Source organism: Bos mutus, chromosome 17 (assembly GCF_027580195.1).
Source record: "Bos mutus isolate GX-2022 chromosome 17, NWIPB_WYAK_1.1, whole genome shotgun sequence".
NCBI lineage: Eukaryota > Metazoa > Chordata > Mammalia > Artiodactyla > Bovidae > Bos > Bos mutus.
The window spans coordinates 10,837,515-10,850,222 of record NC_091633.1 but is presented as its reverse complement, the minus strand read 5'-3'; the positions used below and the strand labels follow the sequence as shown (position 1 = coordinate 10,850,222).

The window sequence follows — 12,708 nt, the reverse complement described above, 5'->3', positions numbered from 1 at the left end:
AAAGAAAAAAAGACAGAGAATCTACAGGGAAAAAAATCAAAGCTTGGGTTTGCAACATTTTGATCACACCACATGACCTAGAAGAAAACCATCAATCTGAATTTATTTCAGGAGCAAAGGAGGAAAGAACCAAAGAGTTTCAGAAGAGACTTTGTATATTTTAAGATGCATCAAAATCGGAAGTAATTTGTAAGTGTCTTCTGGGGAGAAATAGCTGAAAGAACACGCAGAATTTTACAGAAAACCAGAAGCCTGGCATACAGACAAACAAAATGTACCTATCGGAGCTAAATTCTCAATGGCACTGCAATTTAGAGCTCTGGTTGACTTTAAAGACCATAGAACACACAGTAAGAAGGAACTGATCCCAAATTTATCATCTTCTGGGGAAAAAACTAAGATACAACCACTAAAATAATAACGCCTTGCTGTTGGATCAATCTTTTCCTTCAGAGGACTTAGATTTTAATGAGTCTCTGCTTCCACAGACCTAAGTTCTTCTATAATGGTTCGCTCTGTTCCCAGCCTTATTCCCCTGGCCCCAACTTTAAAGGGCATTAAAAAAAAAAAAAAATTGACTGGATTCAAGCAGCAGGTACATAAGAGATCTAGAAAGCAGGCCACCAGCTGTTTGGATCTAGCTTCAGTTTAAATGAAACGATAATGCCCTGACTGCCTGACAATTCATCACCCCAGCCTGACCTCTGAAGAGGATATAGGAGAGTTCAGACATGATCTTGTTTCTCTCCCACTTCCCCTGAAAGCCAGCTCAGTTCTGCCTCATTTTGCTGTTAATAATGTATACAAGATGAACTGAATTTGACATGTCACGGAGTGAAACCATCTGGTGAGCATCTAGAGTCAACCTTCTTTCCATGGCCAGAAAAGTCAGGTTAGGCACTTTCCTTCTAAGTTCTTATCCTGACCCTACCAATGGGATCATGAAAAACTCCCTACTGCCACAAGCGGCAGGAAGGACTTAGTTTCTTTAAGCACTGCCTAAGTGAACTTAACGAATCCACCACTGCACCAGATACCCAATTGGCTGCTATAATTTCTTAAAAGTTCATAGTCACTTTACAGTTTCCCTGGTGGCTCAGTGGTAAGAATCTGCCTGCCAGTGTAGAAGACACAAGAGACACAGGTTTGACCCCTGAGGTAGGAAGATTCCCTGGAGAAGGAAATGGCAACCCACTCCAGCATTCTTACCTGGAAAATCCCATGGACAGAGGAGCCTGGCGGGGTAGAGTCCATGGGCTCGCAAAAAGTCAGACACGACTGAGAGACTAAGCACGCACACACGGTCACATTTTATAGGAAAAGTGGTTGATGCAAAAGACTGCCCCAGTTATTTTAACAGGTAACATAAAAATGGGTCTAGATTACAAAATTACTCACCATTTACTTCTTATAATTATTTCTTATATTTACCAAAAAGATTTGATATTTTAAAATTTTAATTAAAAACAGTACTTTTCAGACTGTAAATATGCTAACCAAAATCATGCAGGATAGATAATAAAGATTAAAGATGAGTAGGGAGTTTCCTAGGAGTCTAGTGCTTAGGTTTCAGAGCTTTCATTGCTGTGGCCCAGTTCAATCCCTGATCAGGGACCTGAGATCTAGCAAGCCATGTGGCATGGCCAAAAAAGAATAAAGATGAGTAACAACCATCACTTTTTTTTTAAATACAGAATACCAAAAAAAAAAAAAAAAAGTTAATATTAATAATAATCCGTGAAAATAGAGAAACAAGCATGCACAAGGCTATCCATTGTATCTTCTTTCATTTGCAAACTATCCAAATGCTGATCAATAAGCTGAATAAACTATGGTACACCCCCACAATGGAGTAGTATGCAGTAAAAATGAATGAAGATTATCTGTAGACACTATTGTCCGGTGGGTCTCCAGTGTAACAAAAAGACAATGCTGGAAAAAAAGGGTGTAAAATATTGCTACTATTTATCCATGAAAGGATGGGTTATGAAATTACAGATACATATTTGCTTATGCTTTTTGAAAGGCAATGATAAGCTATAATTTTTTTTAAAGGGCTATACATATAAGGAGGAAAAGATGGGAATAGAAGGTAGACTTCTTTGAATGTATTTTTTATATCTGACTTCAGAATCAAAGGTAATATTTTATATAATTATAAATAAAATTTTATAGAAAGAAATTTCTGAAATTCAAATATAAAGTGAAACAACCTAACTGTATATCCAGTTAGAAAATAACCATATACAAAAGAGACACTGATGTATAGAACAGTCTTATGGACTCTGTTGGAGAGGGAGAGGGTGGGAAGATTTGGGAGAATGCATTGCAACATGTATAATATCATGTATGAAAGGAGTTGCCAGTCCAGGTTCGATGCACGATACTGGATGCTTGGGGCTGGTGCACTGGGACGACCCAGAGGGATGGTATGGGGAGGGAGGAGGGAGGAGGGTTCAGGATGGGGAACACATGTATACCTGTGGTGGATTCATTTCAATATTAGGCAAAACTAATACAATATTGTAAAGTTTAAAAATAAAATTAAATTAAAAAAAAAAAAGAAAATAACCATATAGAGAAGAACTATTACAAATGAATTGAAAGGACAGTAACTTGACTCTATTTCTCTGAAGGAACTACCGTAAGGATTGAAAAATAAAAACTAGGAAAACAAACTGTTTTCAGTAATCATATTATTACAGGCAGTGGAAGTCTTATAATTCTGAGCCCTAAATTTGAATTGGAAGTTTCATCTGGACTTAAAATAAGTTATTTCAAGAAAATAACTTTTTCTAGCTCCACCCATTGAGAAGGCAATAACCAACCTTATAGCAATAAGCACTTCTGGCTCCTGGACTATAGTCTCTAAATACCACTTCCCAAGAAAGGAAGGACGAGAAGGAAGGGAAAAAAGGGAGGAAAGAGAGAAGCTAATTCACTCCTCAGAGAAATGACTGATTCCAGTTCTGACATGGGAAATGTATTACCCTGTAACAATTTATTAAACCAGAAAGTAAGGAATCTAGAAAAAATTACTAGAGTTGTACAGGAAGGCATAGAAGCCACTTGTAGAAGCTCCCAGTGGCCAAAGCTAAAATAATTTGAGCAGCAGAAATGATAATGCTGTAAGCAGACGCACTCTGAATGTGTTAAAATTCATGAGTAGGGCTCCTCTGGTAGTCCAGTGGTTAAGAACCTGCTTTATGATGCAGTGGACACCAGTTCGATCCCTGGTCTGGGAGGATCTCACATGCTGCGGAGTGATTAGGCCCATATGCCCACAACCACTAAGCCCCCAGCCTGTGAGCCATGACTACTGAAGTCCGTGCACCTGGAGCCCGTGCTCCATGATGAGAGAAGCCACTACACTGAGAAGCCTGCGCACCGCAACTGGAGAGCAGCCTCCGTTCGTCACAACTAGAGAAAGACCGTGCACAGCAATGGAAGACCCAGCACAGCCATGATAAATAAATAATAGAAATCAAAATGTAAGGTACCAATGCAAAAATAAAGTAAAAACAAAGAAGTACAAAATGTGTTTAAAAATCCATGAGCACATATTGATAAAAAATTTTTTTTGGAGAATGCTATTTTGAAAACTACTTAGTAAAAAGGAAGAGAATCAAATATCTTGTCTTTGGTGACAAGCACCTCCTGACACACCAACATATATGCAGTCCTGCTGAAGAAAAACTGGATCTGACAAAGCTTCTAGATAGACCAACCTAAAAAAAATACAGGGAACTTCCCTGGTGGTCCAGTGGTTAAGACTCTGTGCTCCCAGTGCAGGGTGCATGGGTTGGATCCCTGCTTGGGGAGTGAAGATCCCACATGCCACGCAGCGCAGCCAAGAAAGAAAGAAGGTGGGGTGGGGATGCTAGCCTGTTCTTAGAGCCTCCCACAGGAGAACATTCAGAGGCTTAGGATTTTAAATCAGAGATCCAGGGGGAACTTATTTGAAAAATGATCCAACAGCAACAAGAGACAGCTAGTATAATGAGAACAATAACTTGATGAATCTTCATTATAAGTGGAGTGGAGTGTAAAAAGACTGTCCAGCTAACAATGATTGTTAATGTTGGGTGACAGGTATATACTGCTACAATCAGATGATTCTCTCTGCATTTGTATATATTCGAAATTTTACATAATAAAAAGTTTTTTTAAAAAATAGGTTTTTCACTCAAACTCTGATGTAAGATTTCTGAACTTTCTGTACTTATCCATCTCTCAACTCAAAGCTCCTTAAAGACAAAACCCTGTCCATCTTGAGGGTGTCCTTGGTGACTAACCCAATGCTGGTATAAAGGAATAAACATGAGGTCAAGTCCCTGGTCAGGAACACTGAGCAAAGACCATGACTGTTCTATTCTGTACCCATCCTCAGTGCTGCATTCAATCAATATTCATGGTACAGAAAGTTGGACAATTTACTCAGCCTCTCTGAGCCTGAAGGCTCCTCCCTCATCTGTAAAATGGAAATAATATCCCGCCAAGGTGATCTGACATATGGTGGTTAAAAAGGACTCCATGTGGCCATTTACTCGTTCATTCATTCCACAAATATTTATGAATCCTGAAGTCCTACAAAAAGTATGGAATGATCATTCCCATAAACAGAATAACAATAATATAATAACATAAATATTAGCTACATGTAAATACTCATTCAACAAACATTTATGGAGCTGCTGCTGGTTACTAGGCATGCTGCTTAAAGGTAACTATGAAGATGGATACAGCACACACACACAAAATTGTTTTTAAGGACGTTTTCTGTCAAAGGGATGAAAAGGAGAGAACCAGGTTACAATGGTGACACATTTCACTGCAACAGGAACACAGCCCACTGTGGACATTCTCCTACCCAAGCTGGTTTCAGGAAAGAAATCAGTTAATCTCTGAAAAGGTATAAACTTCCAGATTATACCTTATAAAAGGTAGAAGCTCCCAGATTAAAGCTACCTTGAGCTGTCTTTTACTTATTTGCTGCAGTAAAGCTATATATTCTTCCTAAAGACCCCAGCCAATGCTGGAAATCTTCCAAAGAATTAGGTACTTTTGTGTTTCTGGGATTTTGCCAGCGGTCCAAACCAAGAGAGCCAATCCATGAGCCAAATGGCTCATTCATTTAATATTAACTGCCAACTCCTTTCTCCTAGAACATAACGCCAACTCTTTTGAAAAAGCCCCCTCAGCAACTTGCTCCATGTCAATCAACGACCAAATTAAGAAGAGCTGCAGATCCAAGTGAGTCTTTTGGAGATCTAATCCCAAACATAAGACTTCCCTTCCACTAAGAACAGGACTTAATAAATCATGTAAAAAAATTTTTTTTCATAACTTACCTCAAATTCTTCCCAAAAGCCTTGTTTGACTTTATCTGTGGTCTCAGCTAATTTGCTTAGTTCTCGAACCCGACTTTCTATTTCAGCAGCATTGATACGAGTTGTGTTGAGGGGCTAATCAAATTCAGCAGTCAGTGCAAAAACAAGAAAGTATTACAGAAAAAAGTGTCAATGCAAAAAAAAAAAAAAAGACTTCTCTGTTGGCATTCATAAAAGCAAGGACAGGAAGTTCACAGTATTCACAATAAAAGTTTTCAAATAGAGTTTCACTTTCCTTTCTGTTCGGTCAGGAATCTTCACATACTTTACTCTGCTGATATAAATTCGAAGCTATTTTTCTTTATAAATAGACCACATGTTAGAGATGATGTCATTTGCCACTAAGTAATGAGTGAGTTTTAAAATAGCAATAAGTCCCAAGTGAAAAGCAATGATCACCTAAAGATAACCAAAGCTGGATTTACAATGAAAACTTTATCAAAACTTTGCTTTAAAACTCCATAAGGCCTTTTGAATTATATATGAAGACAGTCATGAAAATGATGTACTGTCTAGAATTCATTTACAAATACTAAGGAAGAAGGTAGTGAGTGGACTAATAAATGAAACAAGACTTGATGAGTTGATATAATTGAAGCTGGGTGATGGGTATGTGGAGGTTTATGATACTATTCTACTTCCATCTGGAATATTTTGTTGGGACTTCTTTAATTGTATAAGGAGGTGGAGTTTAGCTGTCCAATAAGCTTACCTGCTTGAGTTGTAGTACTGTGCCCAATGTTTCTACCATAGGATTCTTCTTGTAATGCTCCACGAGGTCTGTCAAAGAATCAAACCGCTCTCCTCCACCAACATCATATTTCAGTTCCTTTCATGACGAAAAACAAAAAAAAATTACGCTCATGACCTTTATGTTAAATGACTGCTTTTCCCAACTCAAGTACAGAGACTAACCCTCCCCCGACTTGGTAGCCTTGAAAACCAATAGCTTCATAACCGCAGTAGCTGGGCAAACAAAGCAGCTTAGCACAACTGGAGTAGACAAGATGAAACTGGAACACTGTCCAGACCAATCCCCAGAGAATTATCACTATCTGATCTGTTTAGCAGCTCCCTGTTTTCAGAGCTTGTCTTTGAACCTGACTTAGAGCCTATTTAGCCCTGCCTTCAGGGGATCTCCCCAAAACAATCGGCAGCAACTGTTTAGTATCACAGCTGCCTAAGGCAGCAATACCAGTCAGTGTTTTATAAGAGACTGAGCAAAAACTTAAAAGGAAAATCCAGGCAACGTCCATAGCGGGCTCTGAAAACCTCCAACACACTCTTGAGAATCTAGAAGGACATGTGCATGTGCAGGGCTATGTGAAGTTCAGGAAAGATCCAAAAAGGCCCTAATCTTTACCTCTGGCTGATTCTGAGGTTGTGTGCAACCAGGAAGTGAAGGCTAAGGCTGAGTTTTAAGGTACCAGAACACTAAAGGCAGACATGCCCCAACACACACACAAACACACACACAGAGCCATGCTGGCAAAGTCTGGGAGATTTAATGTTTCAAGGCATTTAAGGAAATCTGTGTCCACCCATCAGGTGATCACTATGCTACCCAAGCAGAGATATCAGTGGCCACACATGACAAAGAATACAGGAAAGTCAATAAACATACAAACAGCATCAACTATAGGAACGATAAAAAGCAGCAACAACAAACCCTGGGAAAGGAGGACATCAGATTTCCAGAGCTGCCACATAATATTGCTTTAACTGTCTAGTTTTCAGGAATTTCCTGGTAGTTCAGTGGTTAGGACTCCAAGTTTCCACTGTAGAGGGCCCAGATTCAATCCCTGGTTGGGAAACTCAGATACCACAAGCCATATGGTGTAGGGGAAATTTTTTTAATAAGTAAAATACTTTGCTGTCCACCTGAAACTATCACAACATTGTTAAATGGCCATACTCCAATACAAAATAAAACTTGAAAAAAATAAAATGCCTAGTTTCCAACAAAAACTCATGAGCCATGCAAAGAAACAGGAAAGTATGGACCATATTTTGGGACTGGGAGGGAAACATTCAGTGGAAACTGTCCTTGAGAAAGTATAGACAAAACTTTAAACCAGCTAGTATAATAAAGGAAACTATACAAATTAAAAGAAAGTATGAACATCACGTCTCATCAAATAGAGAATATCATGAAAACTTTTACATAAATGCAGTATTCATGATAGCCAAAATGCCCATCAATTGTTTAATGGATAAACAAAATGTGGTATATATCCATACAACAGAAAGTTTGACAATAGAAAGAGTTTACTGACACATGGTACAACATGGATAAGTCTTGAGAAACATGCTAAGTAAAAGAAGTCTGTCACAAAAGGCCACATATTACCTGAGCCCATCTATATAAAATACCCCAAACAGGCAAATCCACTGAAATGAAGAGATTAGTGGTTGCCAAGAGTTGGGGGGAGGAGGAAAGGTAGGGAGTGACTGGTAAAGAACGCAGGGTTTCTTTTTGGGGTGATGAGAATATTTTCGAATTAGTGTTATTGGCTGCATAATTTGTAAATATAGTAAAAAAAAAACAAAACCACCAAACTGTCCACCCTAAAAAGAGTGAATTTCATGGTGTGTGAATTATATCTCAATAAAGCTGGTTTTTTTAATCTTATTAAAAAACCGAAGCAATAAGTGAATACACAGTTACTATTTAAGAAACTATGTCAATGTATATTATCATATGTGAAATAGATCACCAGTCCAGGTTCGATGCATGAGACAGGGTGCTCAGGGCTGGTGCACTGGGATGACCCTGAGGGATGGGATGGGGAGGGACGTGGGAGGACGGGTCAGGATGGGGAACACATGTACACCCATGGCTGATTTATATGAATGTATGGCAAAAACAGCCACAATATTGTAAAGTAATAAGCCTCCAATTAAAATAAATAAAAAAAAAGACACTATGTCAAAACAAAGTGTGATGTAGTTGACCAAAAACCCAACCTCCTTGGTCTAGCCACCACATTAAAAACAAGAAATGGTGAGTTCAATTCTCCCAGCCTTAAGATATGAAATCACATGCAGTCACAGGCTATACTGTGCCAACCCAAGGGAGGAGCTGAGGCCATCGCTTTAGAAATTCAGACAGAGGCAGATTCCAGCTGCAACCATGTACAAGTAGATTGAGATACTGTGGGGCTGGGAATTCCCTGGCAGTCCAGTGGTTACGACTCCATACTTTCACCACCAAGGACCAGGCTTCAAGATTCTGCAAGCCACGTGGTGCATCCAGAAAAAAATTTAAAAAGATACCACAGGGCAGAAGGTGACTTGCTAGAGACACACAGGAAATAAGTAATATAATAAAGCCATGAAATGATGAAACAGTTATAATTAACAAGGTACTCAAAGTATAGAAGCCCTCGCCTAAATGAACAAAGAAAACCTGACTTTGAAAGAAATGGTGTTGGTCTTCTCCCAACAGAAAAACCACCCAAAGATGACATTTCAGAAGACTCACGGTTCAGCTGGGGCTTTACCTGACAGCGAATCATGACGTGGGTCACTTTAGACTTGGCATCATTGCTCTCCCCTTTGTCATCTCCAGTTCGGACAGAGAGAACAAAATCTCCAGGGTGGCTCTGGCTCTCGCGCACAAGAAAGCTACCATGTTTTCCTTTTTCAGTTAATAATTTTTCTGCTTCTTTCCCAGAGAGGTGTCCATGAAACCACCTAGGTTTTTTTTTAAATGACAATCAATTGAGTTCTGCAATGAGTTCACAATATCCTTTTATAAAACTACCATCCATAGTCATATCTCAAAACAATTTAAAACAGACACATTCGTCCAAGAGACTGATCCATCCTATTCAAGACTGAACCTGCATCCCCAGCATGCAGGAAAAATGATAAAGATGTTATGAGTAACCATTAAATTCCTTAAATGAGCCCACAGTCATTTGAACACAAATATCCTCAATCTTTCTTATTTTCTTTTAAATCCCTCATCTTTTAAAAAGGCAGTCTGCCATTTCTCCACTGCCCAACCCTAAAATGACCAACTATTTAATCACAGTCATTTAAAGCAATTATAATAGAGAGTTATGGTAGTGACAGAGAATCATCTGAATGTTTGCCCTTGCTTTGGCATGCAAACACTCCATAAAAAAGGGATCTTTTGTTAGAAATGAATTCAAATATTCCAAGCTTTCCCAGATTTTCAACTTATACTTCAAGAGCCTCCAAGTTTGCTGTCCACATATTTGGACTATCCGCTGGGTTATCATTTCAAATTTTAATGCACATGAGACCTGGAGTAGAGGCAAAGGATTGGGCTAATGATGTGAACTCTCATACCTTACAATCAGAGATACCAATACACTAGGTCAGAATGGGGCCCAGCAATCTGCATTTTTAACTAGCACATTAGAGTAGGTGGTCTGAAATCAGACTTTGAGAAAATACTACTCTAAGTTACTATAGAAAATATCTTAACATAGTCATATTAATAATGTGGCTTTTTCCCTCAGGATCTTGGTGAGGAAGATCACTACATGATCCACATGTAGTGCTAATTGCTCATCACTGAAGGTATATATATCAAGATATTTTTCATCCACTCTCAGCCAAAGATAGCAAAATTAAGAAATAAACTGCAAAAAAAAAAAAAAAGAAATAAACTGCAGAGAGTTGGCTGACAGTCTTTTGCTTAATAATCTGGCTGGCAAACAAAGGATCAGCATAAAATAACAATGACATGAAGGTATAAAGAGAAGAAACCTATCTGAAGATGGAAAATATACAAACCTAATTAAGAGACCCTGATTTGGTACTGAGTCAGAAAGGAGACGGAGAATGGAGAAGAAAACCAATAAAATCAATACAAATAAGTCAAGCCCCAGCTTTCATCAGCTTAGTTCCAAAATAAGGGAAAGATCTCAGAAATAATACAATTCCCTCTAAGCAAGGTCATTCCCACACATTCGTGGATATAACATCAAAGAACTTATGAACAATCTGAACCCTCTGAGTTCTCTGCTTTCCCACTTCTGAGCTTAAACTGACATCTGTTGGTGACATTGCTGAATAGCTGGTCAGGAGCTACAGGGAACTACTACCGTTTTGGTGTTTCCATTAGCGTTCATTTTCCTCTCCTAACTCTCAAAGTTCAGTAACATTCAAATTCAATAATCTTAAAATTATTCATGTACCAAGTATAATCTATACAGGAACTGTCTGAGACTTCTATGAGTTCTAAGTAATAGTGACTGAAGCTTTTGCAAGAAAAGGCCACTCTGAGAGTAAACTGATTCTATCACTGTTACTTTAGTAAAACTTTTAAGATTATGAGATTTTTAAGATTTTAAGATTAATAAACAGATAGAAGCCAAACCCCCATGATGCATTCACATCACACCTATGACACGGGAGAGACGCAGGCTCCACAGTTACGGAAACAGAACTGACCTTTCAGAGGTAGGATCGGCACAGTTCAGAGGATATTTGAGCTCAATAACATCTCCATTCTTTTCTTTTAGTTGCCCGTGATGTTCCATGTAATACTGGACCAATTCAGCCAAAGTGGCAAATTTCTCTCCTCCGTACAGGTCATAGTAATCACCAGTGTTCTGAATCTTGATGTGGGTGACAGCTCCATTTCTTCTAAAATAGTCCATTAGAAAGGTGGGGGGGAAGACAAATGAAGAGCTATACTAGTAAACATGGATCTCACATTCATTATCAGATTTCACCTAACTGAAACAAACCCAAAGAAGGTACAAATTTAGGCTTTTTTTAAACAAATGCATTGAGTGAAAAATAATCACACAGTCAACCATTTCAACACAAAGGGTTCTGTGTATATTAAGGGGCAATCATTTTTCTCATCACTAATTAATCAAATGAATATCATTAGAATAAAACATACATTTACCTGATAATTCAGTAAACCCACTCTTAAGTATTTTGCCCTCCAAAAATGACGCTTCATGGCTACCAAAGATTGGTTCAAGAATATTCATTGTGGCCTCGTTGTAGTAGAAGAAAAATGAAAAATCAAATATTTGTCGCCAAAATGTATACAAATACTCATACAATGGAATATCATATAGGAATTTACAAAGAGAGACACAGAACCATTGATATACACAAACAACATAGGTGAATCTCTAAAACATTAGGTTATGACAGTGAAGCCAGTGCTCACTTTGGCAGCACATATACTAAAATTGGAATGGTACAGAGAAGATTAGCATGGCCCCTGCGCAAAGATGACATGCAAATTGGTGAAGCGTTTCATAATTTAAAAAAAAAAGAGAAGAAGAAGTCAGACACAAAAGAAAATATATTGTATGACTTCATTTATATACTGCTGTCAAATAAGTTAGTCAATGGGGATAGAAAAAAGAATATTAATATTGCTGACCTCGTAGCAGGAGGAAGATTAGAAAGGAGCATAAAGGGACTTTTGAGGGTGAAAGAAACAGTCAAGATTTTGATTGTGGAGTTTTAGTTGCATTAATAAGTACACTTGTCAAAACTCGTCTCACTATACACTTTAAGATATTATACATAACTGTATCTTTAAAAATCATTTTAAAGACATATAACTGACAGACTTTCCAAAATGAGATGGCTAATATGTCAACCCACTGAACTGACGTAACACACTGGCCAAAAGTTTCTAAAACTTGGTTAGCCTAGGCAGTCTGATGATTTTCCGTTTGGTTTTCCAAACTACTAAATATACCTCGTTACTCATAATCATCTTTGTGGACCCAAGAAATCTGGCAATCCCAAAATGAAAGCCACTAACCTGTATTTCTTAGTCTGACCCTACACCATTATCGATGAGGCCTCTGTTAAATATAAACACTACTATCTTTATCCAAAGATAAAGGAAAATGGGAACAAAGTATGAAAAAGTACTCTACAATGTTAACAACAATATCTACTTCTAATTTGTGGTAACAATCTTTTCCCTGTAAAAAAGGTACTTCAAGTAAGTCTCTCCTCCAGCTACACCTGATTCTATTTTAGCACATGAGCTCTCTATCTCTAACCTTAAGAACATAACACAAAAACAGATATTTCAGTTATGGACTAGATCAATACAAAGCAACATAGGTGGATCTCAAAAATACGATATTAGGGATTCCCTGATGGTACAATGGTTAGGACTTGGTGCTTTAACTCCTGGGGCCCAGGTTCGATACTTGGTCAGGGAACCAAGTTCTGGCAAGGCTTGCTGTGCAGCCAAAAAAAAATGTACATATACATAAATATACATGACAGAGCATGAAAGAAGCACAATGCAGAACAATGTGCTCAGCATGTACCATTTATGAAAATTTCA

General features: G+C 38.1%; 1 protein-coding gene and 1 non-coding gene across 5 annotated transcripts in view; one reads left to right on the top strand and one right to left on the bottom strand.

Moving 5' to 3' along the window:
- Positions 1-12,708, bottom strand: part of PTPN11 (protein tyrosine phosphatase non-receptor type 11) — a 70,652-nt gene that overhangs the window by 32,612 nt on the left and 25,332 nt on the right. For 2 of the 4 annotated variants that reach the window (XM_070386061.1, XM_070386062.1), the window contains exons 3-6: positions 10,821-11,012; positions 8,894-9,086; positions 6,103-6,219; positions 5,352-5,465 (exon numbers count right to left, since the gene is read on the bottom strand). In XM_070386061.1, coding sequence (XP_070242162.1) covers positions 5,352-5,465; positions 6,103-6,219; positions 8,894-9,086; positions 10,821-11,012 — 616 coding nt within the window. Of the gene's footprint in view, positions 1-5,351; positions 5,466-6,102; positions 6,220-8,893; positions 9,087-10,820; positions 11,016-12,708 lie in introns of all 4 variants that reach the window. The other 2 variants (XM_070386060.1, XM_005901825.3) reach the window with 1 other exon arrangement.
- LOC138991546 (U6 spliceosomal RNA) lies at positions 11,552-11,658 on the top strand. The gene has a single exon (XR_011467518.1). It is a non-coding gene; the product is annotated as a U6 spliceosomal RNA (small nuclear RNA).